General features: G+C 49.9%; 1 protein-coding gene across 5 annotated transcripts in view; it reads right to left on the bottom strand.

Moving 5' to 3' along the window:
* Window positions 1-26364, bottom strand: part of ACOX2 (acyl-CoA oxidase 2) — a 31989-nt gene extending 5625 nt beyond the window's left edge. Inside the window, exons 1-14 of one of the 5 annotated variants that reach the window (XM_045192250.2) lie at window positions 26236-26364; window positions 25164-25290; window positions 23181-23438; window positions 22659-22821; window positions 22330-22481; window positions 21829-21936; window positions 19586-19705; window positions 19122-19237; window positions 18252-18424; window positions 16108-16270; window positions 14799-14989; window positions 13010-13189; window positions 9320-9425; window positions 4816-5033 (exon numbers count right to left, since the gene is read on the bottom strand). In XM_045192250.2, the coding sequence (XP_045048185.2) occupies window positions 4816-5033; window positions 9320-9425; window positions 13010-13189; window positions 14799-14989; window positions 16108-16270; window positions 18252-18424; window positions 19122-19237; window positions 19586-19705; window positions 21829-21936; window positions 22330-22481; window positions 22659-22821; window positions 23181-23352 (1862 nt within the window). In that variant the 5' untranslated portion in view covers window positions 23353-23438; window positions 25164-25290; window positions 26236-26364. The remainder of the gene's footprint in view (window positions 1-4815; window positions 5034-9319; window positions 9426-13009; window positions 13190-14798; window positions 14990-16107; window positions 16271-18251; window positions 18425-19121; window positions 19238-19585; window positions 19706-21828; window positions 21937-22329; window positions 22482-22658; window positions 22822-23180; window positions 23439-25163; window positions 25291-26235) is intronic. The other 4 variants (XM_024556714.3, XM_071222270.1, XM_071222272.1 and 1 more) reach the window with 4 other exon arrangements.
* Window positions 26365-26632: the final 268 nt, after the last annotated feature.

The following is a 26632-nucleotide window of genomic DNA, read 5'->3' as shown; positions in this document are numbered from 1 at the left end:
CTCAGACCAGTCCTTGCTTGTTTGCTAGAGAACAGTGTTCCAGAAATTCTGCCTTTCCCCTACAACACAGGTGGCAAACACAAGGCCCGCTGGCCGAGTCTGGCCCTCCACCTTGTTTTATCTGGCCCAGCACCTTGTTTCTACCCAGCAGCAGCCCAAGCTCCTTGCCCCTAGTTAAGGAGTAGTTACATTTATAGTCCTAACGTTACGTTCGGCCCTTTGAAGGCAACTGCGAGGCTGATGTGGCCCCTGTTGAAAATGACTTTGACTCCCTGCCCTACAACATCAAAATTTCCATCAGGGTACAAACTGGATCATTTCCGTCAGGATACAAACATACTATCATTTCTCCCGTCTTAAAAATAAGCTTTGACTCCGTCTCCATCATCTACCCCACCTCCTGACCCCCCTTTGTGACACTCCCTGAAAGTGTCATTTATGCTTGCTGTTTCCACTTCTTCTTGCCTGTTCTCTGGAACTCGATCCGTTCAGGTTTTCACTCCCACCGCTCCACTGAATACCTCCCGTCAGGGTCATCCTGTTAGGATCTTTGGAGGGGCCCATGACTCAGTACTTGGGCTTCTTCTCTCCATACACTCACTCCTTGTGGGATCTTCTCATGGCTTTAAATACGAGCCATATGCCAGTAACTCCCAAACTTCTCTCCCCAGGCTCACTTACCTGCTTACTAACATCTGACTTGATTTCTTACAGGCCCTTTAAACTTCATGTTTCAAAACCAAACTCCTGATCTTCTAGGCCTTCTCCTGTCCGACAGGCCCAAACTTGGCCCTCCTGTAGTCTTCCCCATTTAGGGTTAATGGCAACCCTGTGCTGGCCAAAAGCCTGAACTCCTCTCTGTCTGTTACATCCCGTATCTAATCTGTCAGCAAATCCTGTTTTATCTTCAAAATATTTCCCAACTTTAGCTACTTCCCACCACCTCCAATGCTATCACCCTGGACCAGGCTACTATCGGCTCTCTCCTGGATTATCGTAGCAGCCTCCTCATTGGTCTCCTTGCTCTTTCCTCTTGTCTTCTCTCCCCAGTCAATTCTTAATGTGGCAGCTGGAATGAGCCTTTAGAAATATATGTCACATTACTTCAGACTGTGTCTGTCCTACACTTAAACCCTCCCATTCTCACACAAAGTAAAAGCCCGTATCTTAAGTCTTTGCAATGATCCACACCCCTCCCTTGCCCCTCAGTACACCCTTAACTTTGGGACCTCTGCTCTCATCCCCACCTCAGCCACGCCCTTCCAGCCTCTGTGGACTCTTCTCTGTTCTCTGGATGGACGTGCCAAGCATACCCTGGCCTCTGACATTTGTACTTATTCTTTGCTTGGAATGCCCTTTTCCCAGCCAGCCACATGCATGGCTCATCTCACCTGCCCCACTTCAGATCATTCTCAAATGTCACCCTCCCTTGGTGGCCTTCTTTGACCTATTTAAATTACAGTCACCTCCCATCTCACCCCCAGCATTCCTGATCCCCCTTTCCTGCTATCATTTATCACTTTGGCACATCATATACTTGACTTACATTTTACGCCTGTTTGTCTCCTCTCCTAGGCGGTAAGCATTTGTGCCCTTTTCAATCTGAAACTCATATCCCTCATTTGAGGGGTGTTTTCTTGAATTATTTTATTAATGATCTGCCCCCTCCTGTTTTCCCTGTCTTCTGACTCTAGACCTGTTTTTCAGACAATTGACAGTTTGGATCAGTCCTCTCACTAATTTTATTTTTATTTTTTTCTCTCCTATTTTTGTCTTTTTGCTTTCTTTTGAGATTTCTGCAATTTTATCTTTCAGTCTTTCAGTTGAGTTTTTCATTGCCGCTCTCATTTTTTTTTTAATTTCATAGAGCTCTTCTTTCTCTCCATTACTTTTTCGTAGGAAATGAAATTCTTATTTTATGGTTACAATATCTCCTCCTAACTTTTTGAAGATATTATTGATCTTTTTTAAAAAAGTTTTTTCTCGCTGAAGATTCTCTTTTGCCTTGAGTTGCCTCATTCTTGCTTTGGTCTCTTTCAGTCAGGGGCTTTCCTCAGGTGTCCAAGCATAGCTAAGACCGGGGCACTAACTAGCTGATTGGAAGTCTGGGTGTGTTTGTCAATGTGGGGTGACTATGGGGTGGGGTGACTGGGGGACCCTGGCATCAGTCTTTAGCTCTCTCTTCTTTGGACTGGTCAGATTCTACAGAGGACGATCATGTTACCATCTTTCGGCCCGTAAGTAGCCTGGTGGTCAGTTTTGTGGGAACCGTGGGAAAAGAGGTCGGGGGGAGAGGGTCATCAGCATTGGGCCTATAAACATTTACTGAAGCCCCTGTTTTCTGTAGGGTAGCCTCATTCTCAGCTGTGCCTTATGCTCCCTAGTTCACAGACCCTCGGTTTACCTGTCTGCCAGGGTAGGGAACTGGGGACTCGGCTCTTTCTGAAGTAGACTTTGAACCCATCCTATCAGTCACCTTTGCCCCCATGGCCAGAGGGACACAGTTCTGCTAGTTCCTGGGCTTCTTTGGTGTAACTGCTGTTCCCACTTCTGGGGAATGATTCACTTTTCTCAGGTCGGCTGAGTCCCTGTTCATCTACTTCCAACTTTCACGTTTCATTTCCTGTTCTCTCTCTCTTTGTGGGTTTACACATTTGTAAAAATCTTAACTCCTTTGCCAATGTTTTAGTGAGGTTTTGGGAGGGTACCAAGTAAATGCGTATGTTCAGTCTGCTGCCTTTACCTGGAAGTTCCCCAGCTGAGGTTTTCTGATCACTTAAACAACGAAAAACTATTTGGGTCAGTTCATTTCCATGACATAGAGAGCTGGTTCTTAGTGTCACTTAGAATAGTGTGCCGTCCTTCATTTGTCACTGCAGAAACCTGAGGGTGACGCTGCATAATCAAGGCAGGGAGTTGTGACATGGAACTGAGAAAAGCATGGAGTCTGTTACTTAGGTAGTTAATTACCCGGTAGGTGTAGGAAGGTTACTTGGGAACCGTAATGTGAGTAAATCAGTTTGTGTGTTTGATGCCTGCATAAATGGTCTGCATCAGCGCCGTCTGCCTGTCTTGAATGGGAAGTTTCTGGAGCCCAGTCAAGCACTGAGAAGTGTTGTTGCAGATAAAAATCATGCTTCCGAGGTGTTGCGGTGACCTTTCCTTCGTGTTTCATCACCAGTGCCGTCGTTGTCTTCATGTGCTTTTAAATGCCAAGCTTTTTGAAAGTTAGGTACACTTGGCCTTAAGTGGTGCAATACTCAGTTATACTGTTGATGGTTTCTATCGCTGGATTCTCAGTTATATCAGGAAAAGTTTAATACCTGGGGCATAATTGTATCAAATATATTTTTGATGGTTTAACTGAACATTTACCAACCACCAACTCTCTGTGAGGTGCTTATATGGAGTTATACATGGGATACAACATGTTGCATCCTGTTAGAAATAAAATAATTTGGTCTAGTTTTTTTTTTAAGTATTTATTTATTTATTTTTAGAGAGAGGGGGAGGGAGAAAGAGAGGGAGAGAAACATCAATGTGTGGTTGCCTCTCATGTGGCCCCCACTGGGGACCTGGCCCACAACCCAGGCATGTGCCCTGACCGGGATTTGAACCAGCAACCCTTTGGTTTGCAGCCCGTGCAGCTCTATCCACTGAGCTACACCAGCCAGGGCTAGTTTTTTCCTTTAACCTCCGTCACGAATATATTTTTATTTTTTAAATTTCAAAAATCTTAAAAAAAACTCTCTTAGTGTTACTAATAACGTGAACTCTTGGAGGTTCTGGGGGAAAAGTCACACGCGTGTGTCACCCTCCCCCGCCCAGTATACGCATCGCGTTTTCTGAGAAGAGGTCATGTTCTCAAGTTACCCCATCTTTCATGTTATGGACAATGGTGACTAATTTCTATTGTTTTAATTTCTGATTTTTCTAGTGCCCTGGTTGGTTGGGGCTTTGATTTTGATACGTTTGTAAATCATTGCGTGAGTGTGTCATGGCCCTGAACTGCACTGCGTTGATGTCGCGTTTAAAGGCTGTTGGTGTTAGTGTTCTACGAATCAGTGTATGAATTACTAGGTTTAAAAAATTTTTATCTTGAAGCTAAGGGAGGATTAAAGTAAGTTTAGTCAACTTAGTAAGGGTTTGCTTAAGCACATTGAAGAAAGACAAGGATATATTTGAAATAGACTGTAGCCCAACAACCTTAACGTATGGGTAAGAGCGCATGCTCTGGGGTCAGACAGGCCCCGGACTGTACCTGGCTCCCCCTCTGGCTAATTGTGTGACCTTGGGCAAAGTACTTAACTCTGCTAAGCCTGGATTTCCGCCCCAGTAAAATGGGAAGATTAATAGTATCCACTTCAAAAGCCTGTAAGGATTCAGTGAGGTGATGTATGTGAAAGCTTTTGGCATAGTGCCTGGCATACATAAGTGCTCCTTAAATATTAACTATCATTAGGACTCATTATTAATACATATTATTCATATCTAGTAGTCTTCATTTTATTCATATTCCTTAGATATTATTCCTCTTTCTTGACAGGATTGAAGAACATTCAGTTGAAGTAGCTAGATAATTTAATTTATCCTTGGGCACTTTTATTTCTATTTTTTTTCCAATTAAAAAAAATTAATCCACAATGCTTATTGTTGGTATAATAATGCTCAGGTATAAACCACTCCAGGTCTGTTGCTGCTTTTGCCAGACCTCATTTAGCAAGGTTTTGGAGCTGAAAGTTTTAGAGTTCTAAGTGAACACAGGGGCTAGGGTTATTTTCTGAAGATGACCACGTTTGCGGGCCGGCCACTCACCGGACGAGGAGGAGCACGTCCAGGTAGGCTGTTCTCACCACATCTGCTTGGGCCCCGGACAGGAAGCCGTCGTGGAGAAAGTCGCCTGCGTTCGACAGGATGCCATGCAAAGCAAAGAGATCACAGAGGCGTTTGAGTGCCTGCTGAATGGCTGGCTCATTCTCTAGTTTCTCCAGGGCTTCTGTAAAACTCTTCACAGTGACATAGTAGCAGTGTGCCTACAAAGACACAAAGATACATTAGCCTCTCAAGTTCTGGTGTCTGACTCCAGAAGTCATCCTGGAACTTGGCGTGGCTGCTGCAATGAGCCTGCTGTGGCCATGGGTTTCCCAGCAGGCTGACAAGCAAATGCCTTTTCTCCTGGCTCGCTGTGGGTCTCACTGTGGGTCTGGATAGTGTGCGCGGTGCATTGCGCATGTTGGGGGCTGACGGGCTCTGGAACTTGGCCTTTGGTTTTCTCATTTCGCTACGGGCAATTTCAAGTAGGTTTGAAAGTGGGGAGAATACACCAGAATTGGAGGCTGGCCTGGGGATAGTGGAGGACAGCACCACTTTTTCCAAGAAGGCAGCTATTAATTGTCTGCGTTGCTGTGGGTCAGCGCAGTTGGAGGGGGGGAGGGGGTGCTTATGTGCGCACATGCGTGTGCCTTGGGTGAAAAAGGAGGGGTTCTAGATGTACATGAAAGTTATCCCAGCTAGAGAGTAAACTCCCTGAGATAGTGCAGTTATTTAGCCCATATGCAACAGTCTGGCTCCATTAGTAATTAAAATAACCAGTTGGTAAGTGACCACTGACCTCAATCAGGTGAGAGCCCCCTCTGCCAGCCAGGCTCCTTCCCTGGGACCCCCTCCACCCCACAGCCCAACAACTAAAGCCTTAATGCCTGACCGAGAGGAGCCTCTCAGGACTTTGCTTCTCTTAGGCCTGAAACGCTTTCTGATAGGTTGGCGCCCCTGCCCTTCTCTGCCAAGACAAATGGTAGGATGTATGAGTTCCATGGGGTACGAGCAGTAAGGAGAGCATGTAAAACTGGTCTCAAGTGTTTATGTGCCTATGGATTACCTGGGGATCTTGTCAAAATGCAAATTCCAGGATACAGAATGCGTACATTCTAACAAGCTCATGCTGCTGGTAGTGACTTTTAGTAGCAGGTTTAGAGTGTCATGAGGGTTCAAAGGTATTTACCCAAGGGGACAAGAGATGGGTCATTCCAGGCCGATGGACCTGCATGTGCAAAGGGCAGTCCTTTCAGGAGGCTGCAAGCAATTTAAGGAGACTGAAGCACGGAGGTGTAATATGATGAGAGGCACCCAGGTAATGAAGGGCTGTGAGTGACAGGTTGGGTTTTATTCTGTGGGGGTTGGCAGCCACCAATCTTTTACAGGCCAGAGATATGATCAGGTTTTTCACTTGGAAAGAATCTGCTCTTTCCAGAGAGGCTTCACATGGGTGCTAATGACACCAGTTTGCCACCTGGGCCCGTGTTCACAGCCCTGCTGGGTTCGCAATGTCTGAACATTTGAAGAGGAGCAGATGTGTTCGGCTGACCCTGCCGAGTCCAACAGCCTTTGGTGCTCAAACTGGATAGTTTGGCAAAACTGGAGACTCTCACTTTTTTCACCAAGGCTCTGTTTCCCCCATCTAACCTGAGCGCTATATTCTTAAAGTCTCAGGGCCTCAGGCTGAGGAATGGAGGGATGAAGAGCGCAGGAGGGCCCGAGCCTCTCCCTCTGAAACAGGATGTGGACCAGAGAGAGGAGGTGGCCTCTACACTTGAGCGAAAGGCTGAGTTAAACTTTGAGCACAGTGAACTTTGTTTACGGCAGCGTGTGTTGATTTAAATCTCACCTCCTGCCTAACTTGGGGGTGGGGCGGATGTATAGTATTTGTACCTCTCTAAATTTTTATATGCATTAACTCATTTAATCTTCATAATAATCTTACAAAGTAGGTACTATTATTAGCTCCGTTGTGCAAATGAGGAGACTGAGGCATGGAGAGAGATGCTCCTTGCCCAAGGTCCCATGGCTGGTGAGTGGTAGCAATGAGATCCAAACCAGGGCAGTCACCTGGTTAGGAGTCTGTACTATTTTATTTAAAAAGTTAATTTATTTTTTTAGGGGTAGGGTGGAGGGATGGGGAGAAAAGGCATACAACTGTAACTGAATAAGAATAAAAATTAAAAAAAAGTTAATTTGTTTTCCAATTACAGTTGACATACAAAACTGTCTTAGTTTCAGGTGCACAACATAGTGATTAGACATGGATATACCTTATGAAATGATCACCCCAATAAGTCTAGTTCCCATTGGACACCACACATCATTATTACAATATTACTGACGACATCTCCCGTGCTGTACTTTACATCTTTGTGTAGTTTCCCAAAGCCACCAGAGACAGGCTGGACTGTACTGAGTGCCGCATTTGCTCCAGGGCTCCTAGGGACTCACATCTCTCCTAGGCGGGGGCTGAGCTTATAGGATCACAGCCCATCAGGGCCTGAAAGGGCTCTTCATGCCTCCTTGCTCTACAGACAGGAAAGTGAAAGCCCAGAGAGGGAAGGACTCTCCGAGGTCACACAGCTCCAGACCTTAGGCCAGGGCTTGCTCTGCTCATTCTTGTCCACCCCTCTGCCACTGTTCCCTGCTCCTCTTGTGTTGCTGTCCCTCTCTACCTGTACATTTATGGTTTGCAGGTGGGACCCTGCTGGGTGCTTGAGGCTTCTGTAGAGTAGATGGCCTCCCGAAGCACAAAGTCCAGAAGGTGCAGATTTCTCTGTCTATTATGACTTTGGAGACTTTGGGCATCCCCTGCCCAGGAAGCCCAGGGACTTGCTCTTTGTCCCCCAGATGGGGGGGCGGGGGGGGCTCCCCTCCCTCACTAATGCACAGTGGCTCCCTGAGGGCATGGCTTGCTTCCCTGGGGCGAAAGGAAAGGAAAGCATCTTAACTCAGCCATTTCCTACCTCTGGGACTACCTTTCCTGAGTTCTATGTCCTCATCCTTAAAACAGAGATTATGCTACCATGTCTCCCAGGGCTGTGTGTATTCAGTGAGGTAACCCTGGCAAACAGTGTCTGGTCTGTTTGAAGGCAGGACATAGGTTCGGACTATGGATGAGTAATGGGTGGCTGTGGTTCCTTTCTTGGTAATCTGGTGACAGCACTGTCTTGGCTCACCCTTTTTTTTGTGTTGATAGGACATCGCACAGCAAGGAGTGCCCCTTCTGCGGACTGAGCAGAACCAAGGTGGGCAGAGTTAATACCTGCACCTACCAATGTGATAGACGTGGCAGGGCACCAGGTGGCGCTCATGTCCAGCCTGCCGGACCAGCCCTGCCTCATGATGGCCCTGGCGAACTCCTTCAGAGCTCTCCTCTTTCAAGGCTGCCATTTTTGGGGCCCGATGCCTGATGATTGAAATGATCCCCTTGGTTTTCCAGCTGCTTAAGCTGGAGCTCAGGAATCATTTTTACTTTCTTTTATCCCCTTAATATCTCTGCATCTACCCACTTCTCTCCATGCCCTTTGACAAGTTCATGGTCAGGCCCGCTCTCAGCCCTCACCCAGACTGCCACTACCCTCTTCTAACTGGACTCTAGCCTTCAGTTCATTCCTCCCCTGCAACCTGAATGATCCTTCTAGAAAGAAACTGATCAGTTCACACTCTTCCCCCACACAAACTCCACAAAGGCTTCCCATCATCATTAAAATAAAACCCAAACTTCTCACAATTGGTGCAGAAGGCCCCAGGCCTCACCTGTCTTTCCTCACCCTTCCTTCCTCTCCCCATTTCAGTCTTCTTCCTTCAGCCCCTCCTCGGGAGAATTTGCCTTGCGCCTGAGCACCCCACCTTTTCTTGCCTCCTCCTTTTGCACCTACGGTTCCCTTTGCCCAGAAATCTTCATCTCCAAAGCCACGGCCTGCGCCCTTTGCCTGGCTGATTTCAGCTCATCCTTGAAGACTTGGCCGATATGCCTCTTCTGGGAAGCCTTTCTGACTGCAGGAGGGGTAGACGCACCTGCCCTGGATCCCGTGGCGGCCTGCACTTCCCGTCACAGCGCATCCTTGATTGCTGCTGCCATTGGGCACTGTGAGCCCCCAGGAGCCAGCCCGATGTCTAGTGTTTAGTGTGTGCTCAAATATTTGCTGGCTGACTGAATTGTGTACACACATGACACATAGTGAGAACTGAATCAGACTTCTAAGGATTGCCTGTGGGACTAACAAGGAGACTTGACCTGCTTTTCTATCTGGGAGGAAATATTTGAACAACCTGAAGCAAATCCAATAACACTGCCTCATTATGTTTTTCCCTAAGAGCTGCCAGCAAGATTGCTTTGGAGTTAAAGCCTTTAATTAAAATACCTTGGACTAAAGTCTTGGAAGTGAAATGAGGGCAGCGGCTGAGCAGAGCTGGAGAATAAAGGCAGAGCTCAGATTTTCTAGCTTGCTGGGGAAAAAAACTGGTCCCTTGCAGCTTGAGCTGGCGGGCAGCTCACCTTAGCAGCCTGGAGGTGTATGACTGTGGTCCCGTTCCATGCCTCGTGCTTGTCAGCACCGGATTGCAGCCGAGCCTGTAACTGGTGCACTGAGTCCTTTATAAGCCTGAAGGCCAAAGAAAAAAGTTCAGCTTCTTGACTGAGTGGGAAAGAGACTGATAGTTTGGTTCCTTAGAAGTAGAAATAATTCCTATTTATTAACCACTTATGTGTTACAAAGCTAAATGCTTGATGTATATTATCTCTTTAACTTTTCAGGGCAGGCATTCCCAGTTACAGTGGGGAAAACTGCACCCCAGGAGAGGTTAATTCACTGGGCCAGGGTCTCACAGCTACTAAGAAATGGGAGTTCATAACCTCCGAGCTGCAGAGCTCCAGGTCAGGCACTGCCCCTCCTTTCTGATGCAGGCTCCATGCTGAGTTTTCAGGCCATTCTGCTGACTGACTTCCTGGGGCCGAGCAAGGAGAACGGTTTTTCTCTGAAGACTAATGAGGCCTATCAGTCACCTGGCGGGCTCCCAGTTCTACCTAAGGGACCTCAAAATAAAAGAAAACTAATCCTTGTCTTCCAAACTACTAAATTGGTCCTTTGCCATTTACTCAACCTTTAGTCTTTTATTTTCTGTTCCCTGCCCATCTACTCATGATCCTTGGAATTTGTAGACAAAGCAAACTGTCTATTTAAAAATTTTTTTTTGATTCTTATTTAAATATATTTAATTGATTATGGTATCACAGCTGTCCCATTTTCCCCCTTTATTTTCCTCCGCCCTGTACACCCACTCCCACCTGCATCCCCTCCCCACTTAGTTCATGTCGATGGGTCGTACGTATAAGTTCTTTGGCTTCTCCATTTCCTATACTATTCTTAACCTCCCCCCATCTATTTTGTACCTACCGTTTATGCTTCTTATTCCCTGTACCTTTCCCCCATCCTCCCTCCCCCCCTCCCCGCTGATAACCCTCCCTGTGATCTCCATTTCTGTCATTCTGTTCCTGTTCTAGTTGTTCGCTTAGTTTGTTTTTATTTTTGTTTTTTTTTTTTTTTAGGTTTGGTTGTTGATAGTTGTGAGTTTGTTGTCATTTTACTGTTCATATTTTTGATTTTCTTCTTTTTCTTAGATATGTCCCTTTAAGATTTCATATAATAAGGGCTTGGTGATGATGAACGCCTTTAACGTGAGTTTCTCTGGGAAGCACTTTATCTGCCCTTCCATTCTAAATGATAGCTTTGCTGGATACAGTAATCTTGGATGTAGGTCCTTGCCTTTCATGACTTGCAATACTTCTTTCCAGCCCCTTCTTTCCTGCAAGGTTTCTTTTGAGAAATCAGCTGATAGTCTTACGGGAACTCCTTTGTAGATAACTGTCTCCTTTTCTCTTGCTGCTTTTAAGATTCTCTCCTTATTTTTAATCTTGGGTAATGTAATTATGATGTGCCTTGGTGTGTGCTTCCTTGGGTCCAGCTTCTTTGGGACTCTCTGAGCTTCCTGGACTTCCTGGAAGTCTATTTCCTTCGCCAGATTAGGGAAGTTCTCCTTCATTATTTTTTCAAATAAGTTTTCAATTTCTTGCTCTTATTCTTCTTCTTCTGGCACCCCTATGATTCAGATGTTGGAACGTTTCAAGATGTCCTGGAGGTTCCTAAGCCTCTCCTCATTTTTCTGAATTCTTGTTTCTTCATTGTTTTCTGGTGGGATGTTTCTTTCTTCCTTCTGCTCCAAATTGTTGATTTGAGTCCTGCTTGCCTTCTCGTCACTTTTGCCTCCCTGTACATTTTCCTTTATTTCACTTAGGATAGCCTTCACTGTTTCCTCTATTTTGCACCCATACTCAACCACTTCTGTGAGCATCCCGATTACCAGTGTTTTGAATTGTGTATCTGATAGGTTGGCTATCTCTTTGTCACTTAGTTGTATTTTTTCTGGAACTTTGATCTGTTCTTTCATTTGGGCCATATTTTTTTGTCTCCTGTGCCTGTTACATTATAAGGGGTGGAGCCTTAGGTATTCACTAGGGCGGGGCTACCCACGTCTCTGGGTTGTGGCACTGTATGTGGGAGAGGGGTCATAGAGGGAACAGTGCCACTTGCTCAGCTCTTGGCTGGCTTTCAGTCACGTCCCCCGCTACCCACAAGCAAATCAGGCCCTTCTGGTGCTGATTCACATGTGGGTGGGTTTGTGTACATTCTAGGCCCCTGTAGGTCTCTCCAATGAACTCTCCTGTGAGCTGGGAGTTTCTCCCACTGCTGCCCCAACCCCCACAGGGTTTTTCAGTCAGAGGTTTTGAGGCTTTATTTCCCTGTGCTGGAGCCCTGGGTTGCGTAGTCTGTCTCACTCCCCAGCTGTTCCTCCTGGTTTGTCTGCACGCGAATGTGGGACCACCCAGTTCACTAGCTGCTGCCTTGCCCGCCCTGGTCCTCCAGTTGCAGCCTTGCTGCGAGTCCTTTCCGCCCTGGCTGCCCATCTCCATTCCTCCTACTGGTCTGGATGAATGTGTTTTAACTCCTTGGTTGTTGGACTTCCATATAGTTCGATTTTCTGTCAGTTCAGGTTGTTTTTTGTTTTTAAGTCTGTGGTCCTTCTTTTGGTTGTGCGAGAAGGCACAGTGTGTCTGCCTATGCCTCCATCTTGGCCAGAAGACACAAACTGTCCATTAAGCCATATTTATTTTAATTTTTCAGGGAATAGGTAAGCAGCAGTCACATTGAAATCCAAGAAAAAAGCAACATGAAGGCATTTAACTTAATTATCCTTAACACCCTTATTTTGCCCTCCCCACTTTGCCCTCCCCAACTAAAACCTTAGCTCTATGAGGCATGGGATTTTTTTCAGATTGGCTTAATGATAGGTCTTTTGTTCCAAGAATAAAGACCTGTAATATAAGTATTTCAGTGCCTGGCATATTGTAGTCACTTAGTAAATATTTGTGGAATAAACAGTGTCCCAAGTTGCTTGAGAAAACTAGCATTGTGGGATCACAGGTTGGGATATAATACCTCTTATTATATACTGGAAATATATTTGCAGGCAGTTTCTGGTGTTTTAGGTGAGGATGGTTCAGAAGCTTTTCCTTAGAGGTAGTTAAATCTCCCTATTTTCCTGATGGAGACTGTGCCGGGCCAGGACCTCTCTTCATCCCCAGCCCCTGGCGTGTGCGGCCGTCTCTGATGTGTGCCTGACAGTGTTTGCTGAGTGACAGCGTGGCTGAGTCCTTGGTCTTATCCTTGTTCCCTGGAGCCTACTAGACGCTGGAAATAAACTAATTCTATCCCTTGATACAGTCATCTTTTAAAAGACTTTTTAAATTGAGGGATATTTCAAACACAGGAGGATTGCTTTATTTACTGGTATTTACATACTGATACATTTGTGGTATTTACATGTGAGTCTATTCTTTGTATAGCAAATCAATAAGAACCTAAAGATTTAAAAAAATTCTTGCACTGGCCAGAGAGGTAATGGCCTTCTACCAGCTTGACCAGGATGGGGAAGGGGTGGTGGTCCATGGCTCAGGGGGGTGACCTCCCCTTCTCTCTGCCCATGGTAGCAGGAGCTGAGAGGACTGAGGAGGCTGGGGAAGGGGGTGGTTTTTGGAAGAGAATCCAGGAATACCCACCCAATCCCAAAGGCCCTCATGCGGGAAGGAGCCCACCCCCAGGGGGGATGGCTCATTTCTCAGACGGCTTACCTGACCGCCACGTGGGCCCACGCCCTGGTGTACATCTCTGGTTGAAGGAAGTCGGCTGCCCTCCGGGCTGGGCACCTGGCCAGGTCAGGTGCTGTCAGGTATGCAACAGACTGAGGGAGAGGCCTCTTCGGTGTGGAGCCTGGGGCTGCCTGAGCCTGCAGGTAGCTCTTCACCAAAAACCTAGCAGTGGGAGCGGAGGCAGGTGAGGGTGTGCAGCGCTTCAGGACAGCCCAGCACCCCTCTCTCCCGGACACATGCGCTCTCGCCCCCTGTGGCAGACTCAGGGCCACAGGGGTTCTTGCCCAGTCCCTCTTGATGCTTACCTTTCACTTCAGAAAAGGCCCCCTGCCCCCCACCGCACCCCAGCCGGCCTGCTATGAGGCTTTCAGGGAGGTTTGCTGGAGTTTCACAAGGAAGGGGGTGGGGCTGGAGCCGTGGAGCTGGCAGACGCTCAGATCCTGAACACAAACCCTTTCGATATCTGAGCCAACAGAACCCTTTCTGTTGGTTGGGATCGTGTGGTTTGGGGATTTGTGGTGAATTGTAGAATGACTGTGGAAATTAAATTTTTCTTAGATGAATGAAGGATAGACGTGAGAATGCTAACATGAGTGGGAGGGTTACAGGTGACTCTTAGCTTCTTCTGGTTGATAATCCAGTGGTTACAGGCTCTGGGCTCAGTCAACCATGATTCCCGGTGATTCCCAGCAGCTCCACTGAGACCTAGGTGTGTCCATCTCTCAGTGGAGATGATAATTCTCGCCTGAAAGTGCCTGGCACAGTGTGGGACACGGAGTGTCTTAATACATGGTATTTGGGAAAAAACCCAATAAATATTACATGTTAAAAAAGTTTCCAAGAAATGCTCTATAGCTTATTTGCCAGTGAACCCTTCATTCCTGCATGGAGAAGTACTTGCTGTGTTTAGTCACCTGAGAATAGGTGAACCTGAATCGGCTTTGTCAGCCAGGAGACCAGAGACCCCGAGACAGAGAGAGCTGGAAGAAGCTGCCTGTAGGGAGGAGGCCCACTGGGCCAGTCCTGCCTGTCTGTGCAGTTGGCGCTTAGCCTGGAGAAGAGCTGCCAGCCACAGACAGAGAGGCACTTTCAGATTGTGATAACTGTCCCAAGGAAACAGGACAGTGTTGACTGGGAGGGTCGGGATGGTGCTGCTCGAGATGCAGTGGTTAGGGAGGACTCTGAGGGAGGTGTCATTTTAGCTGAGACCTGGAGGATGAGGAAGAGCCAGTAAACTGGGGGCAGAGAGTTTTAGGGAGAGGGAAGGGGTGCGAAGGCCCCATGGTGGGAAGCAGAAAGGTGTGACTGGCACAGTGAGCAGAGGCCAGAGGCTGCAAGACTAGGATGGAGAGGGAGGCAGGGACCAGGTCATAGGACTTTAGGGGCCACAGTGTGGAGTGGGCCGTTTTCCTATGAACAATGGGAACCTGTTGAAGAATTTTAAGCAAGGGAAAGATGTGATATTCTCTAAGCTTCAAAATAATCCCCCTGGCTGCCTATAGAGAAAGGACTGAAGGGGGTGGAATCAACAGCAAGGAGACCAATGCTGTTGTCCAGGGGATGGGGCCCAGGGCCTGGCTGGGAGCTGCAGCCAGGAGTTGTGGAAGGAGGGGAGAGAAGTGGATGGTTTGGGGACATATTGTGGGAGTTGGACGGTCCAGAAACGGCATTCCCCAGAGTCTGCTTCCTCTGTGGACACCATATGGATACTTCAACCCAAACCCAGCCCCCCAGGGCCAGGCAGAAGAGGCCCAGGCCAACCTTGGCTTACCTGGCTGTCTGCAAGTAGAGCACGGTGTTGTCACCCTCGTAGGTACAGGAGGCTGTCACTCTGGTGACCAGTGATGGCAGGCCACTCAGCTGTGAGTAGCCGTGTCCACCGCAGGCCCTGCGACACAGTTCGGTCCCCTGGGTGCAGAAGTCTGATGTCATGGCCTTTATACCTGCGCTCAGTGCATGAAGCTGCAAGAACCGGAAGGGGGTCAAGTGGTGTAAGGGGGTCCTCCAGTTACCACCCATGCTTACCACTCATTGAATGCCTGCTGTATGCTGAGGTACGGATTGTTTCCTCAGCTCATAACTTTGTGAATGAGAAGGCTGAGATTTGGAGAAGCATGTGACCCGCCCAAGGCCACACAGTGAGGCCGTGTAGCCGTAAGATCCATAAGAACTAAGGAAAACGCTCCAGGCCAGTGTCTCCAGGATTCTGGAATGGATGCTTCCTGGGTGGGGCTTGCCGTCACCCAGGAGCTCTGGACTCGGGTGGCAGGCAGAGATTTTGGATAGCCAGCGTGTGAGCGTGGAAGTCCACCATCAACCCACTGTCCTGGGCTGTAGGAAGGGCTGCCAAGCAGCTGACCTGGCTTGAGTTTTTGGTTTTTAAAAGCTTCTAACTATCTTCAGACTTTTAAGTCATTAGGAGGAAGTTTGTGTCCCTTAACCTCCCTGTGCTTCACTTTCCTCGTCTGTAAACCCTGCGTGAGCGGTGCCTGCCGACCCAGTTAAGGATTAATGAGGCGAGGCTTACAAAGCACGGGGCCTGCACAGACCGCACCTTAGTGGACATGCAAGTCCACAGTCCTTCATCTGAAACCTTGGGGACAGATGTGTTTTGGAATCAGAATAATTTTTTGAATTTTAGGAAGGTAAAGGAGGACACTTAAGGTTGACTGTATATAGCAACCCTAAGAGGAGTCTGGGGAGCCTTACTGATCACACACATTAATATTTTTGCTGCAAAATGTATCACTCAGTGGGATACATCAGGTCAGTTCAGGTCAAACCGTGCCACCAAGTGAGTTCTACACTCTTGGTTGTCAGAGCTTTTGGTTTTCGAACGTGCATCAGGGCTTGTGCATTTGTGTTCTATATACTATGTGTGATTATTTCCTCTAACACTTTTGGAGCTTTCTGGGGGCCAGGTGGGGGTGGATTTCTATGTTGGGGTACAGTTCCCCCTGGGTGCCCCAGGATACTGGAAGGCCGGGGACGGAGACAGTGAAGGGGCCCACGGGAGTGGGACCACGCCGAAGAGTCTCGGCTCCCCGCCCGGCCCCCGCGCCCCAGCAGACAGCAGGTACCTCGGGCAGCCGGCTGAAGTCCCTGTGCAGAATGGCGCTGTAGGACCTTTGGAAGAAATCCAAGAGGCCGTGCGCCGCGAAGTGGAAAGCGTAGGCCGTGGCCAGCTGCGGCAGGAGTTTCTGCTGCTGCGTCTGGTAGTCCAGGACTTTCGCTTCTGGGCCGCTGAGGGCAAGAAAAGTGGGAGCTTTAGAAGACTGCATGTGCCGTATTCCCCTTCATAAAGCCTTCAAATTGGACCTTTTCCATATCTCACTACAAAACCTGACCCTAAATGACATGAATAAATCTTATAAAATCCCACCTAACCTGAATAGCCAGTCATTTCACTGCAGAAACATTGACATTTGCTTATGGGTGCTGCCCCCTGTGGGTAAGGTTCACAAAATTACAGCACCTGCATCGTATCATCCTGCTGAAGTCTGGAAAGTTCTGAATTCTAATACATCTGGTCCCAAGGATTTTGGGTGACAGGTTGTGGCCCTGTACTCCTGATTATTTGAACCTTGACCTTTCACTACCCAGGTGCACTTAATGGGTTCCGGGAAATATGTTGTGCCTAACCACTAACTCTGAGGATATAAACTCAGGCCCGACAGAGTCCCAAGGTAGGGACTGCGTCTGCCTTGTCCATTGCAGTGTCCTCAGGGCCTGAGACCGTCCAGCATATAGGGCGTGCAGTAGCTATTTGTGGGTTGAAAGAAGGCTTGACAGTGTCAGGCCTCCCATGGCTGATGGGGAGAAACCTGGACTCTCTTCTTTAGGCCAGCAGCCCCTCACCGGGACGTATACTATGACAACCATCTTTGGAACATTTCAGTAAGCCAGAAACTGGGCTCCGGATAGGACACCATGGGCAGCCCGTTCTTCCCAGCATCCCTGTTCTCCAGAGCAGACACCTGCAGCCCAGCACTTTGAGGCCTAGGATGGCGAGGGTGCCTTGGGTTTGCCAGGGGAAAGGGCCCTGGGCTACGCAGCAGGCATGCTTTATTGCATTTCGCCCTCAGCACCACCCTGAAGGCCTGTGTCTGCCATGCCCTCTTTTGTAGATGAGGAAGCTGAGAAGCAAAGGTGGGACGGCTAACCTAAGCTCCCACAACTAGCAGGTGGCTGACCTGCACGTGGCCCCCAGCGGTGCCTGGCATCTGACCCTCAGCCCATTTTGCATCAGACTCCCGGATCCTTGAGCCCATGGCGTGAAACACCATCAGACTCTGGAACTGGATGCTTTCAAGTTCCAATCCTGTTAATGTCACTTTTCACTCTGCAAGTGGGGAAACTGAGACCCAGAGAGGGCAAAGGACTTGCCCAGGGTCACTTAGCAGAGTTGGGATAGGAAGTGCCAAGCTGAAGCCCGTCCTTCAGCACCACGAGTTCAGTCAGTGCTGCTGTGCCCCGCTCATCTCCCTCTCTCCTCCACCTGCAGCACCATATGCTCGGGCTGCATTTTGCTGCATTCTGGGTGTCCATCTGGAACTTATTTATTCTAAAAAATGACGTGTTGTTTACCTGAAATCCAGATTTAACTGGTAGTCCTGTATTGTTACTTGATGAATCTGGACAAGTGTGTGTGTGTGTGTGTGTGTGTGTGTGTGTGTGTGTGTGTGTGAGAAAACAGAAAATACATTCTTTGTTCCTTGGTGCCATGGAGTGGAGGAGGTGTCAGCCCTACACAGCCATCCGTGTACGACAAAATGGGCCCGGATTTAGACATACCATAGTCAAATGTTGACATTCCCAGCCAGACAGAACCACCTTCAGTCTGTGGAGTCTGATGTGACAGTCGGGCTTTGCCAGACACTGTTACTCACACTCTGTGACAGAACAAATTTAGGAGCCACAGTCACCTGCAGCTTGGTAACTGGCTGACGCAGACACAGCTGTAAAGGACCTAGTTGGGTTCAGACTGAGTCAGGTCTGGTGGTGCAGGGCCAAGGACGCACGGTCACACAGTCTGATGGGGCTGGATGCGGACAGACACAGGTCAGGCCAGCTGATCAGCCAGGTCTGGGGAGATGTGTATGCATTGAGGGGTAATGCCTGCTCCCAGCACCCTGCTCTGGTGGAGGGGACCTTGTCATGGCCAGGCACTGTGGGACGGAGATGTAACCCTGTCTGCGCTGGTCCGCCTCTGGGCGCGCCTTGCCTGGGCCGGAGCTGAGATTGGCGGCGGATGACCGAATAGCGAATGGCGATGACGCAAGCCTTCTGCAGCAGGGGTACGATCTCGCCCAACAGCAGCTCCACCCTCGACACCACCATGGCAAGGTAGTTGCTCTGTGCTGTCCCGAGCGTGACGTAGGTGCCATCTGGCAAGACCTGGTAGACCAAGGACAGGTGGTGGGTCTGAGCCAAGGCTCCCCTGCCTGCCTCACACCCTGAACCGGGCCCTCCACGCCCTGCAGGAACCACAGTCCTCAAACTGTTTACCCAGAGCAGACACAGCCAGCTGTCACCAAAATGTGCTCTTATGGCCACACTGATTGTTAAAAGTGAGACATCTGTGCGTTTTGCTAAAAAGCCACTGGCTCAAGTGTCCTGATTCATGGCTCAACTCCTGCGACACCCAGGACCTTTCAAAAGTCCACAGCTGAAGGTAATGCCTGGCAAAATGTGGACTTCTAGAACTTTCTCTAGCACCTGGCTGATGACTGTTCAAGTGACTGGGTGTGTCCAGGCCTCACTGGGTAAATGTGCACATCATCCTCAGGCCTACCTGTTGTCTCTTCAGACTGCCTTGCCGCCCCCCCCAGGGTTGCCCGGCCCCCTAAGGAGGTGAGCATTTACCCATGAGAACTCTGAGGCTCAGGGGACCGGCAGACTTGCCCAAGACCACACAGCTCCTAAGCTGCGGTTTTACAGGTCTGTGGGACACCAGAGCCTCTGGGGGAGAAATGCCCCAACTCAGCTCTATGGAGGAGGATCCAGAGCCAGTAGCAGCCAGCGGGGTGGGGGTGGGGGGTTGCATTGTCCCCTCTCCAAGCAGGGAAGGCCTGCAGACTCCCTGGATCCCTACCTGTGCAAAGCGATTCAGCATGTTTTCCCTGGGGATCCGCACGTGGTCCAGTCGCAGGAAGCCATTGTCCGTGTGTTCGAAGTTCATCTTGGGCCCGATGTTTCCAACAGTGATTCCTAGAAGGAGATGGAGTTGGGAACGTTGGTCAGTCGAGTGCTTGCTGTGTGCTGAGCAACACACACACACACACACACACACACGCACATACATACTGCAGCTCCTGAGCTTCACAGCAGCCTGTGACATTGAGGTGTTACTGTGACACTCATCAAGCCAAGGACAGACATGCAGAATCTTGCTCAAGATCACCCATCTAGTTAGCACCAGGCAGTCCAGCTAGACCCCTCCCTGGCCAAGGGTGACATGTCCCAGCTTTTTCCATGGACATCTGAAGCCCCCAGACAGGGAGAGCTGGTAGGGGAGCTCCTTCTGGCTGAGGTGGTGGAGGGGGCAGCAGGGCTTACCTGGCAGTGGAGTGTGGTCCTGGAGGCTCCGGATGGGCACAATAAAGGCATGCATGCCCCTCTGGGCTCCCGAGCAGATCAGCTGGGCCTGGACCAGGGCGTGGGTGGCTGACCGTCCCACTGAAGGCAGAGGTGAGAGGCTGAGTGTGATCCCTGGTCTGTGAGGCCCTGGTGCACAGAGCAGACAGGCCAACCCTCCCCGTCAGAGGCCTGGATGTGAGCCAGTCTGTAATGCGTTAAGAGGACCAGTGTGGTGGCATGGGGAAGGGCAAGGTGCTTTATGAGGCCCTATGGGGGGTGGTTTCATCTGCCTCAGAGATTGTGGGTCAGGGGAGGATCCCAAGGAGCTCTGAGGGTGTGGGGTGTTTCCCAAGGGTCTCACATGGGGAAGGGTGTGAAGGCAGAGGGAACAACATGGTCAGAAGCTTGAGGACTGGATGGGCTTGTTGGAGCTGGCCTGTGGAGGAGGTAGCATCCGGGACACAAAGGGTTGCTCATTCAGGGCTTCCGTCAACTCATGTGGCCTTGACTTATTCTTGGAAATGTCTGAAACCATCCAAAAAGCTTTAGTATGAGTGTCTGATTGTAGAATGCACTGGGTTGGAGGGATTTATGGAGAACCATCTGGGGGCAGGTGGTAGAAGGGCTTGTGGCTATGTCAGGTTTGTGTGGCAAGCACCCTACAATTACGTAGGCAGGACCCCCAGGGGCAGGGATGCTTGAGGAGGCTGATGGAGACATGGAGGGGATCAAAGCTGTCCACGCCCTTTGGGTGCTCCTCCTTCTGAAGTGAAAGCCTGACAAAGGCTATGGGCTCAAACGGAACAGTCTGGGAAAGCTTGGTTCTACGACAGTCTTCTGACTGAAGTGTGTGCCCTTGAGTCATTTTCTTTGGCATCAGGGAGACAGGACCTTGACGTCAGAGCTGCTGGGGTATGTATATGAGGGTGCATGGCATGAACAGGGGTCCTGTGTCACAGGGAGGTGCGCTTGCCACTGCCCCTACCCCACTGACGGGCACCTTTGAAAGGTCACTGATCACAGAGAGGAAGAACTACCCCCCAGAGAGCCCAATAAATCTAGCATCGACTTGCTAAAGGCACTGTGAAACAGGCAAGCTTTCTGTTTTCTCTGTCTTCAAAAACCTATTAATAAGTGACTCTACCATCAGCCCGATTATACTAAATACAGAGAGTTACCATTTATCAAACTCCAGGTGGTGCCAGACCCTGTGCTGGTGCTTCCCAGTTCTCACAGGGCAGGGTGGTAAGTTCCAATTTCCAGATAAGGAAACTGGGGCCCGTAGAGCTGAGTGACCACTCACAGTTACTGGCCTGGAGAAAGCAGAGCTGGGATTTAAACTCTGCCTGACTTCAAAGGCTGGTTACTTTTCTCTGCAGTTTTGACAGCGCTCATTCTTATTCTCTTTTCTCTCTCTTTCATCTCTTTCCTTTTCTATCCTCTCTCCTCCCTCTCTATCCCCTCTCATTGCTCTCTGATGTTTCTCTCGCCTCTCTGCCTCTTTTTTCCCTCTCTCTGTTAGTCTCTCACCTCTCCATCTCTCTCTGGTTTTCATTTGGACTCCTCAATTCATTGTATATATTTTTCCCATATAAGTGTTCATCAGTGGGTCCCCAAGTGCCACAGATGTGTCCTCAGAGGTGTATTCTCAAATTGGAGGAAGAGGCCCTCAGTGAGCCTGTTTCCTTGGGACTGGGCGGATCACTGAGCCTCAAGGAAGCACGGCGCAGACGCCACCTGGCGGCCACGGGAGGTGCAGTGCCGTTAGCCTGATTGGCGCGGGTGGTGGGGCATGAGCAGGGGCTGGGAGGGATGTTTTTCCCACTGTAATCTTAGCGCCCTGTGCTCTGGCTGGTGGCCAGCTTTGGGAGATGAGAGGAACCGGGATTGTGGGGAGTGCCTGGGGCTAGGCCATGTCTGTGTGGGGGCAGTGTGCGAGAGACGCTTTGGCCCTCATCCCCCAAAGGTTGGGTCAATTTCCTCAGCTACTTCAAAGTTCCCTTGGGGCCTCTCAGCCACTCACTGATGAAATTCTTCATAGCCCATATATTTTACAGAGTAAGAACCTGAGGCTCAGAGAGGTGAATTGACTTGCCCAAGGTCACCAGCCTAGAGCAGGGAATCAGTCTGAGGTCTGTTGAACATCAAAGTCAGTGATGTTCTGCCATCCAGCTTTGTTCTCCTTGGGGACAGATGGGGCTGGGTGATGGATGGATACTCACGGTCACCTGGCCACCATTTGGTGGCAGTTATCGTGGGGCTATGCACCACAAACTCCTGGGTGTCTGTACTGTAGGTGGCTTTGGTCTCCAGTCCCTGAAGATACGTCCCTTGGAATCAAAAAGGGGAGTGAGACATCAGGCCCGGGTGGGAATCTTACCTGGGGAGGAGTGTCCAGGTGGACTTGGAACTCTCAGGCTCCAGCCCCGTATCACTGGGGGTACCTCCCAGCTGTACTTAGAGGGACTGCTCTCCTTTTACCCATGGGCCGTGTGGGGGACACATTGCGGGGGGACAAGGAATGGTTGCTGACTTTTCCAGAAGGAAAGACTCGCCCCACCGTGAGCTCATACATTATTTGTATGAATTAGAAAAAGACACTACCCCTTCCTCCAGACCCTTGCCTGTCATCTGCACTGTTCCCACATTCCACATGCAAATCTGTGACTCCTGAGCCCCGAATGGCCCTGCGCTGCGCACTGCATGCAGCAGCCCTGGCTCACCGTGACCCAGTTCCGTCTGGGCGTATGTCGCGATGATCTGGAACTTGTCGCAGAGAGGGGCCCATTTGGCTATCTGCTCCTCTGAGCCCAGGCTCCTGATGGCTTTCAGGAAGATGTGGTGTAAACTTAAGCCTAAGTCTCCGGAAACGGCCCTGTGGGGAGAGATGCTGTGGTTGAGCAGCCCATTGGAGCCAGGGTCTCAGGTACCCTCACCTGAGCAGGGTGCAGGAGGGGAGGGGCTCCTCACGTCCTGCTTTCCCAGTAAGTACTGCCTTTGTTGGGGAAGATAGCTCATGGGGCTGGGGGCTCTGGGTGATCCCAGTGAGCACCTGTAAGCGTAACGTAATTCACGACTGTCTTCCAACCAGCCCAGGCGCTGTGCTATCATCTGGATGTGGAATTTCTTCTTGAGAGCGGCTTCGTAACACTCATACTGGGTCATGAAATAATTATCCTTCAGGCTAAACACTGGGTCACTGTGGATGATGCTCTCTGCCAGGAATAGACAACAGTACGCTTAGGGACCTGAGTGAGGTTCTTGGCACCTTCAAATTTTTCCACCCACTTGCCTCATGGATGTGGAAAGGTAGTCATACTACTGTCATTTGACAGATGAGATGACTAGGCCCAGAGCTGGGAAAGTAACTTGTCCAAGGTTACTGAGCTCTGCAGTGGCAGAACAAAAACCAGCATCCAGGTCTTCTGCTGCCCAGGACTCTTCTGTCCCTCAGACGGGCTCATGTTGGCATGTCCAAGATGCCACAGAGTCCAGAGGAGTGAATCTGTAACAGCTGAGAGTAAACTTTGTTATTTGAAGGAGGCAGGTGCTCCTTTCCCCATCCTCCGCTTACCGACTTTCCTCCGGAGGTCAGTGTTCTGGGCTCCCCCATCAAGGATGCTGGTGAGCCTTTCGACATCAAAGGACTGCTGGTGCCTCTCACTCTCTATGTCGGGGTTCACTTTCCTGCTCCAGGTATCCCCCATCGACACGCGGTGCACCGGGCTGCCCATCCTCGCCTGCATCTGCCTGGTGCTGAGAAGAGACGGTGGCTTTCCCTAACCTGAGGTTTTGCTTTCGATAGTTTCGATGATCCGTGGTCAAGCGTGATCTAAAAGTATTAAACGGAAAATTGCAGTAATAAACACTTTATAAGCTTTGAATCGTGGAACATTCTGCGTAGCATGATGAAATCTCTTGAGCTCAGCTGCATTCTACCCAAGATGTGAATCATCCCTTTGTATACATCACTGACCCATTAGTTGCGTAGTAGCGGCCTTGTTTACTAGATCAACTTTGGTATCACAGAGCTTGTGGTCAAGTCACCCTTATTTTACTTAATAATGGCCCCGAAGTACAAGAGTAGTGATGCTGGCAATTCGGACATGCCAGAGAGAAGCCGTAAGTGCTTTCTGTAAGTGAAAAGGTGAGTCCAATACAATAAGATTTTGAGAGACCACATTCATGTGACTTTTATTACAGTATATTGTTATAAATGTTGTATTTTATTATTCATTATCGCTGTTAATCTTTTATTGTGCCTAATTTATAAATTAAACTTGATTACAGGTATGCACAGGAGAACTCATAGTGTATGTAGGGTTCAGTACCATCGGCAGTGTCAGGCATCCACAGGGGCCACAGGACAGACACCCCGCGGGTAAGGGGGGACTGCCGTACCTCTGGCCTGGCTGCTCCAAGCCGCGGCGGCGCTCAGAGCCCATGTGCGGGGGGAACTGCCCAGGGCTGAGTGTCAGCCAGGGGCTGCTTGGTGGAGGAAAGTAAGTCCTCTTAGATACTCAGTGCTGCTCCACCCCCCGCTCCTCCTGCGGGCACTCAGCTGTGTGCCTGGCTTTCTTTTGTGTCGTGGGCAAAATTGCTCAATAAATGGTAGGTCAGTACGTGTCAACCAAGATTTGGACAGGAACAGATCACAAAACTCATGCTCTCCCCGCTGCAGCTTGTGTTGCAAGCATTGCCTGGGGAGATCCAATGAAAAGTCAATGAAGGTCACACAAGAAGAAAATTAATCTTGAGGAGATTAATTGTGCAGCCTCTAGCTGCCCATCCGGAGGGGGCCAGGCATTGGATGTGGTGTGGTCACAAAGCACATGCTGTGCCCACACTATAGCCCTGCCATGGGGGCTCAGGGGGGAACCTGTGGTCCCAGCCCCCTGGTCCCCTAAGTCCTGGCCTTATTTGCCCATTTCTGTGAGCCTGGAGGGGTACTGTAGAGCTGAGGGGAGGCAGCTTGCTCCTTGCCTCTGAAGTGTTCTCTCGGGAACACTGTGTAGCCCTCATAGCCGGTGGACCCTGCATCCTTCACAGAGAATCCCCGGCCTTCCCCACAGCAAGGTAGCTACTGGGTACAGTCTGTTCTACTTCTCAGCCTCTCAAATCCATCTGCTCTCCATCCCTGAGGCTACCACCCAGGCCACCATCATCTTTCACCTGGCCTCATTGTCTCTCTTGTCTGTTCTTCCAGCTGCCCAATGGACTTTTAAGCTGCAATCACATTGTTTTCTTCTCTTGCTTAGAATTTGCTCCTTGAGTCCCTGCTCCCCTCCCTCCCCCTTTGTGGAATGGAGCTCACACACTTCCTTCCTTCCTGTACTTTTCCCTCTGCTCTGTCCCCTCCTGTTCCTACTCAGCCCCAGCCTCCAGGGACCCTACCTCTAAGACACCTTCCTGACTGTGGCACCCCTTCAAGGCTCCCACCCAGTGCTATTGGAGTAGACAACAAGGAACAATTTCTCATTGACTCAAATGTCCCTCCCCCAAGGCCGCAAGCGCCTGAGGGACTGGCTCTGCTTTTTCTTGGTTCCCAAGAGCTTACCTCACAGGAGGCCCTCTAAATCTTTTCAGCAGGTGGACACTACTGTGATTCCCATTCTTTTAACCACCGTCCTGCAGATACACCACTGGTATTACTTGTTTATAGAGAGGACAGGAAGGCAGGAGACCTGTAAGGCAGGGGTGTCAAACTCATTTTCATCAGGGGCCACATCAGCCTCGTGGTTGCCTTCAAAGGGCCCAATGTAGAGCTCCTTGCCCCTAGTTAAGGAGTAGTTACATTTATACAGTCCTAAAATTACATTCGGCCCTTTGAAGGCAGCAGGAGGCTGATGTGGCCCCTGGTGAGGGGAACATGAGTTTGACACCGCTGTTGTAAGGTCTCACGCCCCTGCGAGGCAAATTGGATTCATAAGCAGGCTTCCAAACCCATGCCCCTAAGTGGGAGGCTGGGCTGTGGGGACGTTGATAAGGGGCCTGGCATGTTCATGGGGGCCCCCTGGATACTTACAAGGCTGCCTAGCCCATCTCCTCTCTTCCTGCCCCCTCTCTGCCTCCTGCTCCCTCCCGTCCAACTGCTGCTGCCTCCTGCAGTGAACCTTGGGTTCAGCCTTCACCTGCAGCCTCTGCCAGGGTTGTCCTGTCCCTGGAAACTCAGCCTGAAACACTGTTTCCCAGATGTCCTTGGCTTCTTTCAAGTCTTTGATCAGTCACCTTCTCATGGAGGCCCTCCTACCCCCCACCCTGCCACCTGTTTAAAAGCTGGAGACCCCTCCCCCGGCATTCCCAAACACCCTTGCTCTGCTCTACTTTTTCCTTTTTGACTTGTCCTACCATACAAGTAATTTACTCAGTTACTATGTTTTTGTTTATTGCTGCCTCTCCCTACTGAAAGGTGAACTCCAGAGAGCAGGGATCTTTGTCCCCTTCATGCTGTGGCTCTGACACTGAGCGCAGGGCCTAGCCTAAAGGTGGTATCTAGTAGATAAGTGTCCAGTGAAAGAAAGCAGGCTCAGAGTCACTGGGGGCCGCGGGGAAGGTCACTTCTTAGGTGATCTGGTTGCCAGGGGTCTCCCAGTTGCCCCCTGTCCCTCAGCCGGGATTCCCTGACTCACCTCTGTCCTGTGTCTGCACTGCAGGCCTGGCCTGGCCTCCCAGCTGTAGGCCGAGGCTTCCTGTGGGTGGCCCAGCCCCTTTCTCCTCCCCTAGAGGGGAGGCACTGCCAGGCAATCTTTCAGCTCTCAGCAGCCCCAGCTGATCTCACTGCGTGTTCTCTCCTGCCCCTTGTCTCCCTCCAGTGGGCGTGACCGCACAGTGCCCAGCCCTGGGGCTGCTTTGGGGGACTGCTATGAAGAAGCTGGCTAGATGGCTTAGCATGAAGCTGTCTAGGCAGCTCTGTGAGTGCCAGCTGCTCTGCCCCAGTCTTTCTCTGCTTCTCCCTGCCTCTTTGGCCCTGCCTCCCAGAGCCTGGTCCCTGCAGAATGCACACACTTGCACTCTGCGTGAAGAAAC

The sequence above is a fragment of the Desmodus rotundus genome, chromosome 8 (genome assembly GCF_022682495.2).
Source record: "Desmodus rotundus isolate HL8 chromosome 8, HLdesRot8A.1, whole genome shotgun sequence".
In the NCBI taxonomy this organism is placed as follows: Eukaryota; Metazoa; Chordata; class Mammalia; order Chiroptera; family Phyllostomidae; genus Desmodus; species Desmodus rotundus.
Note: the sequence above shows the minus strand (reverse complement) of the source record. Positions and strands in the feature narration are given on the sequence as shown.